General features: G+C 41.7%; 1 protein-coding gene across 1 annotated transcript in view; it reads right to left on the bottom strand.

Moving 5' to 3' along the window:
- Positions 1-17,232, bottom strand: part of CCDC60 (coiled-coil domain containing 60) — a 652,013-nt gene that overhangs the window by 351,243 nt on the left and 283,538 nt on the right. The window contains exon 2 of the mRNA XM_086943297.1: positions 16,533-16,622. Within this exon, the coding sequence (XP_086799423.1) occupies positions 16,533-16,622 (90 nt within the window). The remainder of the gene's footprint in view (positions 1-16,532; positions 16,623-17,232) is intronic.

The raw sequence follows: 17,232 nt of genomic DNA, 5'->3' as shown, positions 1-17,232 counted from the left end.
AAAAAGCAATCCCTCTCCAAAAAAATGAAGGCAGAAGGCTTGAGGTCAAAAAAGGGTAGTATGATGCTAAAGAGGGATTAGGGCCAAGCTGACTAATGTTAGGAAAACAGGGGGTATGTGGCAATTAAAATTCTGAATGGGGAGTGCAAGGCACGCTGAGTGACTGGTGGAAATTACGGCAATACTGTAAAAAGAAATCTGATCCAAGGGCAGGACCAGGATACTCGGGGAAGGGAAAGATCTGTGGGCAATTTGGCTAAACATTTTGAGTACCAGGCCTTTGCGGTGAGTGAGCAAGAAGCCCTGACTAACATAACATGTGCATTTGTAAAGCTCACATTCACTCAGGAGGGTATCTTGGCACTGAATAAAAGATGTGTATTGTTACCCAACTCATTGGTACTCATTTTATCGACCTCAGATGGATGAAAGGCTGAGTGGACCCGCTGGGGTTTGACCCTGTTACCATAAGGTCGAACACAGGCCCCTGAAGTGGACCTATTAGTCCATTGAGCCACCAGACCCGGCTAAGGTGTTTTAGGATTTGGGGCCTGTACTGACAAAGGGAAGAGAACCCTAAATGTGACTGCGGCCTGTGCTAGGGCGCCCATACCACTTATCCTGTAAGCAGACAAGAAGTGCGAGATCTGCATGTACAATTGAGATATGGACTTATGAAGGGGTAAAAGATGTGAAAGTGAAGGTCCATGCTTCCGCCCAAGCCGCAGACCTCTTTTGCACTACAGAAACACGTGGCCTTTGGTGGCGGCATGTTGGTAGGATGGCCTCACTTACTCCAGTAGACTGCTGGCTGACATAATGGTATGAAGGCGGCTGAGGAAAGTCAGCAGCGGAAGGAGAAGGCCTTGTGCTCCCACTTTAGCTCACGCTGCTGCAGTGCTAACACCTCGCGCTCTGTCTCCTCTGCTCCTTGGTGTCTGAAAGCCCTGGAGCAGTGCATATTAAGCTACGGCCTCGCGCAAGTTTGCTTCAGAAAGGGCGTGCACTCTTACAAAAGTTTGAGCACAATTGTCTTACCTTCTTTGCCTCACCCCTAAGCCCCAAGAAGAATAGGCTACTCTGGAGGACATGTTGGGGCAAGGCAATTACAAACATGCGTTTTTTGCATGTCGTAGTTGCTAAGCGCTGCACCTCGCTAATCTCTTCAACTTTGTGCGTGCTGGAGAAGGGATACGCATGACACCGCTAAGCAGTTGCGGCACCCGCACCATTAAAAAAGCAACATGGTACGATTTACACAAAAAAAAGCACTCATCGGCTACACTCCCAGGTCAGAATTGCACGTAGGGACTGCGTGTGTGTCGCTGTTCGTACCCGCAGCAATACTCCATGGGAGTGACCTTTTCAGAAAAAGTGGGACATGCACCCACAATTAGCCATTTGCAGGCTACGATTTTTACATGACACACGCAACAGCCAATCCAAAGTGTGTGAGGACTCAGACCCCACAAAATACGGCCAACAGTTCGCCTAACAGCGCAAGCACTGTTTAGGCTCGACCTAAAAAGTATCCGCAAAGTCAATAGATCACGGTTTTAAAAGGTATATGCTGATGTTTTGGTTTTGTCAAGCTTGTTGCCCAAGCAAAAATGCCTGTATCAAATGCTGAAGAGCTTTGGCAAAAAAATAAAAATAAATTGGCCCCACCATAATATTGTATGTGCATGCATGCGTCATCATATATGCGAGTGCATACATTGTGAAGGAGACGTCATTTTGGCGCCAGCGCAGTGACTTATGTGCATGCATGTATCATTAGGCATGCACATTCATAGGTCAAGATGCAATGGCCATTTTGGCTTATTTGTTTTTTTTAATTATGTTTTGCAGATGGCGGACACCCACCTTGTAGCACTAAATTAAAAAGACCAAATAGATTAAAAGGTGCATAAAAGTGAATTTACAGAAAGTGGCTAGGTAGTAAATTGAAGCTGCCAGGCCCTCATAAAAAAGAAAATAATGCATGTTTATAAAGGAATAGGGAGGGGCGTGGAAACAAAGAAGGAAGCTGTGGTGAGAACAACTGTACAAGTAAGCAGCACTAAGTAGGGACTGGGGTGAGAAATACAACAGTCGAGATGCCGAGTCAGAGAGCAAAGAGGCACAAGTGTACGAAGCATCACAATTGAGAGTGTGGAGAAGACAGAAAGCACTCCGATAGAGGGCTAAAAGCAATATAAAATTATAGTTCGCTGAATGTAAGCAGGGATCATAAAATGAAATGATGGCGAAGAAGCCAGACTCCGTGGGGATCGGGGAGGGGGGTTTCTGGGGGGGGGGGGGGGGGGGGGGGCAAAATCAAGAAATGGAGTGAAACTCATTGAAGAAGAAATAAATTAGTTTGACAAAAAAGCCAATGAATGATAAGCAAAGGCTGCTCCAAAAGCCGCTGTAAGCATTGATAGTGTACGCAATGTGTATTTTTTCGACAATGAACAGCTAAAGCGGTCTATAGATGTGACCTACAACATGAAGAATGTTTCCTTCTCATGAGTCTCCTCTACATCTGGTAGGATGATCCACGTTACGGCAACCTTATGTTTAACTGTGCTGTGAGACTGTTTTCTGGAGGCAAGATGGCGGCCGTGTGAGACGGTCGGGAAACAGCTCGCGTGAGGAGGAGTGTAAAGTCGAGCAATTACCCCGTTTTTCCCCTAACAGAGGCTGTGTTTCGGATGCTGGGTGGAATCTGCGAGGGTCTCTGACGTCGGGGCGAAAGAAAGCGCAAGAGAACGGCAAGAAGTCGCGGCTGGGTGAAACTGACGCGCATGAAACTTACGTGCTGTCAGCCGCTGAAGCGGCTGCTACTGGAGGTGTTTCAGCTGACTCGGCGGTTCAGAGGCGGAGCTGCTTCCAGACTGCTAGCGGAGGCGGCGGAGTTCGCGGAGATAACCTACAGGGTCGAAGCCTAGCGGAGTCGTTTCCAAAGACGGCAATCCCAGCAGAGAAGGAAGTCCCGCGCTGAGAAGCTACTGAAATCGGATATTCGCCTTCCAAGAGACGGTGAGGAGCAGAGATCCTACAATCTGGAGGGCATTGGAGTTGTACAGACTGAGAGTGATGAAAACGAGGATATTTTTGGCGGTAAGGAGACATTTGGGCCAGAAGAGAGGCGAAGGGCAATTATGGCTCCTAAAATGAGCGCCAGCGCTAAAGCAGCAGCTAGGAGAAAAGCAGCAGCGGCGCTTGCAGAGTCTATGGCAGACAATGAAGGTAGTAAAAGGAAGAGACAAGGCTCCCCTCAAATAAAAAAACTAGCTCAGCAGGGTGCTAGCAAGGGGAACTCGGATAATCTGGGCACTGTTCCAATATCAGACATCTTCCAGAAGCTGAATAAGAATAAAGACATTAAAGATATGAAAGATCAGAAGGAGGATGATACACAGGTTCCCCCGGATAATGGTAATGAAGAGGTACCTCCATGCACTACAACTGATGATCTCGCAGAACAGTTGGATTCTGTAGTATTGGTGGAAGAAAGGGAACTGCAAGGGGAAATTCCGGTAGAAGATCAGCTGGGTGACGTTAAATCTTTACATCATGGCATGGAAGGGATCTTGCAGGATGATACAGGGGGGAGCAGCTGTAGTAAAAAAGAAGCCCAAAGTGAGGCATTCTTCTCGGTATCGGAGGGTGGCGAATGGTCTGAGGAAGGAGATGATAGCTTGGAACAAGAAATCAGCGATATAGAGACTGGCAGTGATTCAGAACCTGAGGAAAGTACCCCCCCAAGCACAGCGGTAAAAATGGCGGTGAGAGCAAAAACACTTAATCAAAATGGAGAGCCACCGCTTTCGAATGCTCCGCTAGACAGCCCTGAGGGGGCTTCGGCACAAATGTCGCTCCTGGAGATTATTCACCAGGAGATATTGGCTCACAGAGAGGAAGCAAGGCAAGATAGTCGGAAATCCCAGGCGGCTGTGAGGAAAATACAAGGGGAGGTGAGAAAGCTGACAAAGGCGTGTGTGAACCTCGGTGAGCGAGTGACTAATCTGGAGGATAGAGTGGTATCCACAGAAGCGGATTCAGCAGCGGCAGTCAAGAAAGTCGACATGCAAGCAAAACAGTTTACCGACGTTCAGTGGAAACTTGAGTCGTTAGAAAATAGGTCGCGGCAAAACAACCTTCGTATCCTTGGAATCCCCGAAGGGGCCGAGGGGACAGATATGAAAGCATTCATCGTCAAGCTCTTTGTGTCCGCCTTTAAGGAGTTGAAAGATTGGGATTTTGAGAGGGAGATCCAGAGAGCACATCGCACCCCGGCAAACATCTATCAAAAGGCAAAAGAGGGAGTCAAGCCTAGGGCAATCTTGATCTTTCTGGGCAACTTTAATTTGAGACAAGCAATTTCTGAGAGGGCGAGACCTGATAAAAAAAAAAACAGTTGATGAATATACCTTTTTCGTTCGCCCCGATTTCTGCCATATTACAGTCGAGAGACGCTGGAGATTACGGCAGATGATCAAACCTTTCCAAGACAAGGGTATGCAGGCCTACCTGATCAACCCCGCCCAGCTGAAAGTAATACAGGATGGAAAAACATTTTATTTCTCGTCAGGGATCAAAGCTAAAGAGTTCTTGATGTCGTAATTGGTGTGCTAAAAGAATGATCAAATGTTGACCCAAATTGTGAATGGGAATGGAAATGGGAGTACGGTAGTACAATATTTTCGTGTGGAGTGAACAGAGTAGGGGGTACTCCCGTGTATCACTGAAGGAGTTCAAAGAAAAATGGCAGATCCTAACTGGTAGCTAACACATATGGTGGAGGGGTTGGTAAAAGGTGGGGGATCACAATGAGATCATTTTTTGCTAATGTAAATTTGGTGGGGGGTAAAACTAAGGGGGACAAAAGGTTACAGTAGTTGTCACTTCTCCTCACGCTAAGCTGTAACCATCACGTGCACAGACCAGCGGTCTGAGCGCCTCAAGACAAGGGGGAGGGTTGAGGGGGAGCTCCATTCCGGAGCTCGACAGGGGGAGGGAGGAAGCGCAGTGGGAGGAGAGGGTGGGGGTGGGGGGGGAAGGGGGGGTGAAAAATTGGAAAAAGCAAGAGATGGAAAGGAATAGTCTACAGGTTGATATCAGGTTTCTGGATAAGAATCAAGGTAGGAAAGGCAAATATGTAAAACATGTCAGACATTAGAATTTGTAGTATTAATACAGGGGGTTTAAATGATTGGAAGAAGAGGCAGAGATTGACAAATAATATTGATATAGTCTGCGTTCAGGAAACCCATATTCCCTGGAATAAAAGGAAGATCTTGGAAATGTATGGGTTTACTTTGATTGGTTGTTCCACCCAATCGTCAATGATAAGAGGAGTGGCCATACTAGCTAAAAATCATCTAGGCGGAGCGAAACGTATCAAAACGGATGGCTCAGGCAGATGGCTATTGGCGGAAATGAATATGGGGTTCACATTATGTGTAATGTATGGTCCAAATGAGGATGATCCTATGATGTTTGATAAGTTGGAAGAGGAATTGGCCAATTGGGATGCCCCGCTGATAGTATGTGGGGATATGAACATTTCTGCAGACTGGCGCCAGGGGAGTATATATACAGGCCGCAAACGAAAGGTTAAGGCAGCAATAAGCTCCATGCTGCAGTCTCATGGCCTGGTAGACATCTGGGGAGATAAGATGCCAGGTGATAGTGGCTATACATATTTCTCCCATCCAGCACAAAAATATTCTAAGTTAGACTATTTCTTCATCACAATTGGAGAGATTGGGAAAGTAAACATTCAGAAATTACCAAGAATAATTTCAGATCATAATCCTCTGGTACTCTCTTATAAAGTTCCCAGTGTATTAAGGAAAACCTCTAGATGGACCTTTGACAGGAAATTATTAAATGACGAAAGGTTTTTAAATCATATGAAAATGTGGCCAAAAGAATTCTTTGATGTTAATAGATATAGTGCATCCAGAAATGGAGTCTGGGAATCGTATAAAGCTGCATTAAGAGGGGAGCCGATTAGCTGCGCAACAAGAATTAGGAAAGAAGACAAGAGCAAGATAGATAATTTGATAGCAGCTCTGGCTGAAACAGAGAGACATCATATCGATGAAATAATAACTGGTAAAGATAGTAGTGAGACTACTAGAAATATGGCCAGGATTAAGGGTGACCTTCTAAAAATAATCACTCAGAAAGAGATTTGTGCATATCAAACGCAAAGAGCAAGGCGCTATGAGACCGGGGAGCAGGCGGGCAGAGCATTAGCATTGCGTATAAGACAAGATTCGAATAGAAATAACATCAGTAAGATAAGCTACAACGGGAGGGAATATAATGACCCAAACTCTATAATACAGGCGTTTCACGATTTCTACCAAAAACTTTATGATCAGGATCCAGGGGCGGTATTTCCTATACAAGACCAATCTTTTATAACACCTAGGGTGGAGGATGAAGATAGAGATCGACTGGAATTGGGTATAACAAGTGAGGAGATAAAAAATGCTCTGAGTGAACTGGCATTGGGCAAAGCGGCAGGTCCAGATGGGATCCCGATCGAGGTTTATAGGGCTTTGAGTGAAGAAATCCTGCCAATACTGGAGGATCTTTTTAATGGAGTCATATGTTCAGGTGTTATTCCTGATAGTTGGAAGCAGACCAATATTGTGGTATTCCACAAAAAGGGAAAGCCAGAGGAAAACCCGGGCTCATATAGGCCGATCTCTTTAATTAATACAGATGCGAAACTATATTCAAAAGTTTGGGCTAAAAGATTAGGAGGGATTATAGATCAACTTGTATCGCCCTGGCAACATGGGTTTGTTCCAGGGCGTGGTACCACCGAACACACTGCAAGGGCTATTTCATTATTTGATGCTGCTACTATGACAGGGAGTGATATGGCTATGATTTTATTGGATGGCGAGAAGGCGTTTGACCGTGTAGTATGGGATTTTATGTGGGAGGTGTTGGAGAAAAGAGGTTTCGGAGAAAACTGTAGGAAAGGTATTAAGGCTATGTATGCGGATCCAGTTGCCAGAATCACTACTATGGGGCTTCAATCAGAGCAGGTAACAATCAAAAGAGGCACACGCCAGGGCTGTCCCTGCTCACCTATATTATTCGCGTTATATATAGATCCGTTGATTAGGAAAATCTTGGCCTCAGATAGAATATCCCCTGTTATTTCACATGGTCATACTACTAAGATACTAGCGTATGCGGACGATTTGGCAATTGTTACTAATAAACCGGATATAGCAATACAGGAATTAAATAATCTGGCTTTCAGTTCGGGGCATATTCAGGGTATAAACTCAACACGGAGAAAACTATAATAATCTGTACAAAGAATATCCAGAAAAGAGATCAAAGATATGTTGATGCTCCTATTTATTTAGGAGTTAAAATTAATGCAGATGTGGGAAAGATAATTCAGGAAAATTATTTGGCAGTATTGGCGGTGATAGAGAAAGATTTGAGGAGAATCGATGTTTTACATTTATCTTTGATTGGACGAGTTAATGTTCTCAAAATGACAATGTTTCCGAAACTGCTGTATTTATTTCGTGCTATTCCCTTATTAATTGAAGAAACTTTGATAAAAAGAATGGAATCAGTCTTCTCACAGTTTCTCTGGCAATATGGTAAAGTAAGAAGATCGCTAGCTAAATTGTCACTACCTTAAGAGAGGGGAGGGCTAGCAGCCCCTAATCTCAGACTATATCACTGGGTCTGTTTAGCGTTGCATATGAAACAGTTATTATGCTGTAACACCCCGGTAGGCCAGCCTGGCCTTTCCAGAATTCCCACAATCTATGAATTAGTAATAGGTGAAAAAGCCAAGGGGATTTTAATACGGGAGGTAAATGCGCAATTTTATAAGAGGAGTAAAAGTAAATTGATGTTAGGTGCATGGGGTGTATGGAAGCAAATGTTGAAATTTCTTAAGATCCCGAAGATTAATGGTATTTTAGACCTCTGGGATTCAAACCCATTTAAACATCTTGGACAGAATAGGAATAGTGCCCTTTGGAAAAGGCTGGGTATCCGGTATCTGGGTTATGTAATGAGTAAGGAAGAGTTGTTGGGGTTCGAGACTCTGCAACAAAGATATGACATCTCAGCGAACCACTGGATGTTGTACAATCAATTAGAACAATCAGTGAAATCCATAAGACCTAGGATTTCTATCCAGGAGATGAATCCGATTGTTCAATATATAAGGAATGGTGGTCGGAAGATTAAAATAGGCTATGGTCTTTTGTTGCAGAGTCTGGAAGATGACGTGGTGCAAGTGGAAAACGCATGGGCTCTTAGAATTGGGGATCCAAATGTAGATGTGGACTATGCATTAGCATTGAACAAGAAAATATTAAGAGCAACCAACTTAAAAACACAACATTATAAAATGATTTTTAATCTATATTACACCCCAACAAAGCTGTTCCAATGGGGGAAAAGGGATACAGATAGATGCCCGAGATGCGACCAAAGCCCTGCAGATTTAACTCATATGTTTTATTCTTGTCCAAACTTGAAACCTGTTTTAACTGAAATGGAGAAATTTTTATCGGGGCTGCTAGAGGGACAAATCTCTCTATCCCCAACGACTGTGTTAATTGGCAGGGATGAAAATCTGAAAATCACACATGAAGCGGAAGCCTTTGTCTTTCTTTGTGTGGCAGTGTTAAGAATTTTAATAGCGGCGGCATGGAAAGACTCAGTTGCCCCCTCATTCCAGGTTTGGTTGACTAGATTGCTTGGAACTCATAATATCGAAGAATGCTTATATAAATTCAAGGGACAGAAGAAGAAAGTATTTGGGGAAAAAATCTGGGCACCCCTTAGTAAGTGGAGGGAAACAAGAGGATGAATTGATTGAACTCCTGCCTGTTTGTAAAATACTTTTAGATGGTGACTTGTATTATGTATTGATGAACTGTTTTTTAAACCCTTGTGTATTTTTGTACTTATCTTCTTATCCAGCTGATATTTCATTATATGTATGAACGTATTTCTTTTTTGTAGTGCTATTCTAATCCATCTCAATAAAAAAAAAAAAAAAAGAGACTGTTTTCTAGTGAATATACTAATACATGGCTAAAGACACTTGGTTGGCTCTGCCTGAATAAAGATAAATGTCCACACCACACTGTCTAATATTTCTAGGTCAAACTAGTGTTTGAACCCATCCTATAACAGCACAGTATGCTTTCTGTCAGTTAACCATGAAGCTCCAGAATCCGTTTCTCCTCCAATAGTCTTCACGTTTATCTTTAGAAATGGGTAATTTAGCGGGTGCCAATATGTGCATTTAGTTATCGTATATTCTTCAAGGGTTTTGTTACTGTCTCTCTAGGAACAGTCGCCTTTTTATAAATATATCTCACGTCCTTAAGCAACGACCTACAGTCGTCCTTCGTCACAAATGAATTAGCTAAAAGTACTTTAATGTAAAGCAATTGGGGGCGTAGCTAAAAAATAGTGCAGCAGGTGTAGTGATATGGAAGCCTAGGAGTGCGAAGGGCCCACTTCATGTCACGACAACTACTGGTTGATTTTTTTGCTACCAATCCTGGGGGAAGTGGGGCCCAATTTCCATACTTCCATTACCTTACAGAGCGACCCTGCTGAGCCACTGCATGCTGTAGGCACTCATGGAATTACTTCTCGATTGTTAAAAATTATAATGGCCCATCCCACCTAAACATAACACCACCCTTAAAGAGTAATGCCCATACGCTCCTTCACCAACGGTAGAGCGGTTTATAAAATACTTCCTCTAATGTGCATTTAAATCATGATAAGTTATTCTTGCATTTCCTTTGATTCACCTCGCCCCACAATTCATTCTTTCTAGTCCTTATCTTAAGTCCAGATTGGGCCCTCAATTACCATATTAATTTTTACGATTTATAGACCAAAATATTATCTATTTCTTTAAAGATGAACATAGGAAAGGTAAAGGTCTTATGATATGTGCAGGGATATTCGAAATGTGTATATTTTTACTCCAGAGTGTGCTGCAGCCCGTAGCACATTCCACAATGCAAAGTATACACATTGTGACCGCTGTGAAGATGGTTGCATCGTAATGCGGGCAGCGGGACCGCCGACTACTAGTCAGGCGGTCCTACAACCGCCACTGTGCCGGTCAGACAAAAGTCCGACCGGCATTGTTATCAGGCCCTTAGTCCCATATTTCCAGGAAGAAAACACTTTACATAGCGAGAATGGTTTGTGGACTGGGCTGCCTATTTCAAATGTAGCTTTGATTCTATTTGTACCCATGAGCCATTTGCTAGATCCTCCAGGTTACAATGTGGGAACACATGAAACAACATTCTCATTTAAACTAAAACATTTCTTGCTAAATCTTATATTGCAATTTTATAGGTAAACTATAACAGGAACACATGCCTGTTTTCTGTAAGAAAGGGCTTACCAGTTGGTTACTTTTCAAACTAAGTACATTAACCATAAATAATTATAAATCAGGAGGCCTCGCAGGTTTACATTTCTATGAATCCACCGGAAATGTTAAGTGCTAGCCAGGATTTCACTCTTGTGAATGCATGATATATGCTTCACTTTCAATAAAGTATACTTTGAAGTATTCTTTACAACTTAGGTGATGACATCTGTATATTTACAAAGTTAATATATTATGTACTTTCTTTACTTAATCTTTGTCTAAAGTCATAACATCCGCAAATAAATCAAAAAGGAGGAGGCGAAGGCATAGTTAAGTATGTATGAGGTATTTCTATAGTGCAAGCGGTGGCCAAAAGGGAGCAGAGCACTGTACATGGTCAAAGATAAGAATAAAGTCAATGAGTGATAGGAAAGGGAGCTGGTTTGTAAGCGGTTGATATATTGTGATTTATGCGTTATCTAAAGAGTTGTGTCTTCAACTCCTCCTAAATTGGAGTAGACCTGGGGTGTTGCTGATGGATACAAGAATATTGTTAAGATCTAGGGTGCGCAGATGGAAAAGGCCTTGTCATCATTTTTTTTGCATTCTTAGTCTGCAATCTCATGGTGTCCTGGCTGCTGAGAACAACCAGAGAATGTCAGATGGACAGCAAAAAAGATTGGGGTGCTGGTTGTGATGACATTTTAAATGAAAGAGATGGATTTGAAGATGCGGCGGGCTAGTAAGGAACCAATGAAGTTCCATCAGGATGGGGGTGATGTGATCATATTCCTCCAGGTTCTTTACGAGATATACTGCAGCACACAGGATTTCTTTCATGAGAGCTAGTGTGGTGTCTGATAGGCCAAGGAGCAGAGCAATACCACCATACGGGTGCAAGAGTATGAGGGCTTGACAGCAGTTCAGGAGCCACTTTCTGGAGGTAGCGATTTCACTTTTTTTTTTTTTTTACGAAAGCCCTGCTACCAAGCCTTCCTTGTTTTTTCTGCAATGTGTTCCTTGAGGGAGATAGGTGTCCAAGGTGAATCCAAATGACTTTGTATTTGGTGAAAGTTGGGTTTCAAAGCCTTCAAGGTTCATCTTACTGAGCTAGGTTTGTACTGTTTTTTGCATGTTGTTCTTAGCAATTAACAGAAATTCTGTGTTGCCTGGGATGAGCTTTAGGTAGGCGCTTTCCATCCAGGTCTGTTTCAGGCGTTGGATGCCTTTCAGGAAGTGTTTCAGTTATTGGATGTCTGAAGCAGAGTATACTTTAAAATAGGGTTGTGTATCATAAGTGTATCGGAGATTATGAGATGATAGGGGACAGTATGGAAATCTTGAGGGTTCTGCAATTTATAGAGGTCTTTAGGGGCCTGGAAGTGAACAAACTGCTGTGAGTTGGAAAGGTAGGAGTAGAACCAGTGAAGGACATTGCCAGTGATCCCATTCAAGACTCCAGGGTGCGTATGAAGGTGCAATAAACATTCAAAGGCAAATAAGAGGTCCAGCAATATTAGAAGGCAGTGGTCATCTCTGTCTGTGGTCAGGAGGGTATCATCTATGATGTGGAAGGTAATTATCTCCATGCTGCAGCATGATCTGAAGCCAGGCTGGTAATTGTGCACGAGATGATTCGCATTAATGTGATCTTGGAGATGAGCCAATACTGCTTTTTCAATGATTTTTGACACCCAAGGGAGTTAGGTCCTTGACGGGACAGGGGCCGGCTGGACCTTTTGCAACCATAGGAAAACACAACAAATTGCCCGCCCCTCCTTATTTATTGTAACAAAATTAATCAAATCAGGACCAAACTAATACTCAATTTCGTTCGATCAGATAATTTGATTTGTACCACTTGATTTTTATTTTTAGCAACATTTCAAAACGTGCTTTAGGCAGAAAAAGGGTACACCTTATCATGTAGCGCATATATATACATTTCATACATTTACATACATTACATATAAAACAAAAGAATTATTCACAAAATTGGAAAAGAACATCCAACAAATATTTAAATAATAAACATTACAATTATCATTTTCAAACAAACATCAATTTCATGGCTTATCATAAGACAACGTCAAAAGCCCAGGAACATTGAGAACTATTTCATTAATCCTAATGTGTACTCAATATATGACTCTGTTCCCGTTGGAATGCCAACGCGTTTCGAGTTAGGGCCAGAGGGGTTCCCGAACTCTCATCAGGGCCGTATGAATAATCTGTGTGGGATGGGGGGGGGGGCAAACTAAATACTACACGCCCCCCCCTCCCCAGTTGGGAAGCTTGAGAATACACCGCTTCTCTTCTGATTGAAGAACACAGGTACATTTTGGCATGCAATAACTTTTGATATAAGAGAGAGACGAGGCCTTTAGACTTTTAACTAAAAGTCATTATCCTTTACATCCCACACAGATTATTCATAAGGCCCTGATGAGAGTTCGGGAACCCCTCTGGCCCTAACTCGAAATGCGTCGGCATTCCAACGGGAACAGAGTAATATATTGAGTACACATTAGGATTAATGAAATAGTTCTCAATGTTCCTGGGCTTTTGACGTTGTCTTATGATAAGCCATGAAATTGATGTTTGTTTGAAAATGATAATTGTAAGGTTTATTATTTAAATATTTGTTGGATGTTCTTTTCCAATTTTGTGAATAATTATTTTGTTTTATATGTAATGTATGTAAATGTATAATATATATATATGCGGCTACATGATAAGGTGTACCCTTTTTCTGCCTAAAGCACGTTTTGAAATTTTACTAAAAAAAAAAATCAAGTGGTACCAATCAAGGTACCTGATCAAACGAAATTGAGTATTAGTTTGGTCCTGATTTGATTAATTTTGTTACAATAAATAAGGAGGGGCGGGCAATTTGTTGTGTTTTCCTATTTTCAATGATTTTGGCAAAGAATTATAGGTGAATGATGGGATGGTGGTTGGTGAGACCATTTGGTCCAATGCAGGATTCTGTAGGAGTGGAAGGAGTGGAAGGATCTGGCTTGTCTTCAGAGCTTCAAGGAAGATACTTTGCATGAGGGAGACATTGATCATGGTAATAAGTCGTGAGAGTGTCCCCAGAGAAAGCATTGATGGAGAATGAAGGTAAGACACAATCTTCATCAGAAGTGGCTTTGAGGTGGTTAAGTATGTCAGAGAAATCTGCACGATATAGGGGTTTGAAGTATGACAAGTACGAGAATGTGCAAGAAAGCAATGGGCATAAGAGATGAAGTAGGCTTAGTACTGTCGATTTGCTGTCAAATCTTATGTACTTTTGCACAGAAGAACAGGTTGATGACATAGCACTTTTCTGTGGAGAGAGTCATAAGTGGTTCTGAAAGGGGATTTATGCAGTGCATGATTCTCTTTAAAGTGTTTTGTTTCTGCTGGTGGCTTCACTGATGTTACCATTTAACAATGAATTGTAGGACAATGTCAAAGGCATTTGTGATTGCTGTATCTGTGCTGCATCTATGACAGCAGCTTGAATGTTAAGTTTGAAGGAGGTAATAGCAGTCAGTGTGATTTAAGACCTTATATGCAACCTAGGGCAGGAGATTTGCCACAATTCAGCGTGTGTGGGAAAACCAGCATTCCAATGTGGCGTATCATCTTCACAATTGGAAGCCTTTGACCAGTGACCCTGCACAAGGCAATAGGGCAATGAATGTCAGGAATCCACAATAACTACAGCTGACCTTCAAATACATATTGCCTGAAATGCCACAGGAAAAAAATGGACTATTGTTTTTTTGTTTCCCAAAACCAATCCTGCTTTTGGGGATTTCTTTTTATTTCTGAGAACCTTGTCAGTGGGAGCAATATCTTGAAATTCATCCACTTTGGCAGAACTGTAACTAAGCTGGAAGAGGTTGGGGTGCCACCACCCAAGTGGTTTGGCAACCCAGCCATGAAACTATAAATGGCCACCTTAACCTTTATTTAAAAAACCTCTAGTCTAGTTCCGAATGATGGACAAACAAGGTCACTAAATGGGTTGTAATTTGATCTTCACTCTTGTCCATGTCACCTTCCCAAACTTTACTCTGTCACAGTATTGATGTAATGCTCTTTGATGTTTGTGTACAAGAAGGGCTTAGTTTCACATTAAAGTTAGTCGGCATTTTGGAACTTGTGAAACATATTTTCTTTAACATGAGCTAGGATGACTCAAAAACTTGAGTTGTACAGTTTTGATAGATCAGTGAAGATTGTCAGATTGAAGCTAAGACTCAGAAATCAAACAACTGCCAGCTACTGTATCGATCTCCACATCCCTGCCTCCACACAAACCTCCAAATTACACAATATCACAATACTGTATTGTAAGAGGTGAGAGCAATTGTTTTGGCCCTTTATATATCTGAAAAGTAATGGCCTTCGTCAGTACTTCAAATTATAAAAAAGATGGGCCAAATATATAAGAGTAAGCATTTTTGTATAAACATGTTCCCAATGCTGTTTTCAACATATCACAATATTTGTGGCTGAAACAATGTGATAAATCACTTTAGAACTTTCTAGACATGGACGGAGCACCTACCGAGTATAACACATTTTCTGATGCTGATAAAATTATTTTAATGGCAAGTGAATTCATTTTTGTGGTCTCACTAGAAACAGCTTTAATAGTCTACTGAAGACAACACTGTATCTCATACTTTTTTATGTACCTAGAGTGGATTTTGGGTCAGCAACTTGCTCACGATTGATGCATTTATTGTCTGTTTCACATTGGATGAGTTGTAGCCTAACACTGATGATGTGAGGAAATTATTTTTTCTTCTGCTTTTAGCACTGTGGCTCATCCTTTTATCTTTCTCCCCCCACTTTATTTTATTTTCACCTTTTTTTAACACCACGATCTTCTCCCATTTCCCGTTGACTGATCAGCTTACTTTCTGCTCATCATCTTGCAGGCATCTATAATGTTACAATGTAACTTAAATAGTTCAGAAAAACAGATGCTATTTGAAGTTAAAATAAAAAAATAAACAACATACTTTGAACCAACTTTGCAACTAAAGGGAAAGGAAATATTTGTAGGCAGATGTGAAAAATGAGCAATGAGCTCAGGCTTTGCGTGGTGACGCAAAGCGAAAGGACACAATTTGTAAAATGGGCTGACCAATAGCCCCATGCTATATGCTCTGGTGGGCAGAACCAAAATATGAATAACATTTTAACACACCATCAGATGAAGGTTTCTGACCAAAACTCCTCTATGAACGTTGCCTATGTTTTTGGGGAAAAACCAGACTGACTCTCAAGACACATAAAACTGTCTCAAATACCAGACATAAAATATTCACAGTATATATACGGTGAATGGGTTGGAGACAGCAAAGTTCACTGTAGTGGCCAGAGAGGGTAAGGGAAGCTGAGGTGTAAAAGGAAAACAAGAAGATAAGATAGGATGAGCAAATTTTTGGGGAAAAACCAGACTGACTCTCAAGACACATAAAACTGTCTCAAATACCAGACATAAAATATTCACAGTATATATACGGTGAATGGGTTGGAGACAGCAAAGTTCACTGTAGTGGCCAGAGAGGGTAAGGGAAGCTGAGGTGTAAAAGGAAAACAAGAAGATAAGATAGGATGAGCAAAAAGAAAAAGACAAGGTTAGAGTGAGGGATTTGTGGAGGAAGCTATTGAAAAGGCTGTATTTGAGTTTAGATTTAAAAAGTGAGCTAGTAGGATCCGTGTGGAGCAAGGGAGTTCCAGATTTTGTCAGCACATCCAAAGGAGCATATTGTGTCAGGTGTGGTGGGGATGTTGAATACAGGTGGGTTCAAGCAAGCGAGTTTCCGAGAACTTTAAACGAGAGCGAATACTCCAGAGATTTTCAGTTTGTGTGAGAGGCTGAGGAGAGGCAAAGCTAAGGACTTTGTGCATCAGGCAGGACACTTTAAATATTCACCTTGCTTCAATGAGGACCCATGTAAGGAAATGCGAATAGGAGAGAGGTTCTTGGAGTGATTGCAGTCATATAAAAGTCACATTGCTGCATGTGGGCAGATTTCACATGAGATCTTGTGCCCATCAAGAGCAAAATCACACCGCTTGGGAAAAGAGTTAGTAAATGTATTGAAAGAAAGCTCACAGTCTTGTCCTGGGAATCTTTCAATGCAGGATGTGTCTTGGCCGCTCCAGCAACATCATCAGCAAAATCAAGGTCTTCATCTTTCGTGTCCTACAAGCAAATTGAGTACTTTGTTATTATGCGAAATATTTCCAAGTCTTAGCATCACAAGATGAACAAAGCAGGTGTTTGGTTAAAAAATAAATCCATACGTACTAAAAACACTGTGGCACAGGAATGCCAACTTGATTATTCAAACTGAACACTTTCTTTTCTATTTCTTTGCAACTGTCATTAAATAACCACCAGATGAATTACGCAATTCAATTAATTTACGCAACACTAGGAATTTCAGGCAAGATTTAAATAAATATATACAAAATGGAAACGAGCATCTGAAACCACCGCAGCATGGCTTAAAGTAGTGTCACAGACAGTGAATGCTGCATGCATGTGCTTTTGCTAAATTAGGAGCAACTGTAAAAAATAAGTATGTTTTTACATGAAAAAATAGGTTTTTTTTAATGTGGGAATTCTTATTTCTTGTGTTTCTACTCCATATTGCATACTTTCAAGTAGTGTTTCACATCTTCCAATAAAGAGACCATGGCAAAATTGTTCCTCTTCCAGTATGCCAGCAATTTTCGATCTTATTAAGGGTTTGAAGCCATGACATTTCTGAGTAAATTTCCATGTGAGCTCCCAAGTTCGATAATGTTGG

Source organism: Lissotriton vulgaris, chromosome 11 (assembly GCF_964263255.1).
Source record: "Lissotriton vulgaris chromosome 11, aLisVul1.2, whole genome shotgun sequence".
Classification (NCBI taxonomy): domain Eukaryota; kingdom Metazoa; phylum Chordata; class Amphibia; order Caudata; family Salamandridae; genus Lissotriton; species Lissotriton vulgaris.
The sequence above is the reverse complement of the archived record's forward strand: the minus strand, read 5'-3'. Positions and strand labels throughout refer to the sequence as shown.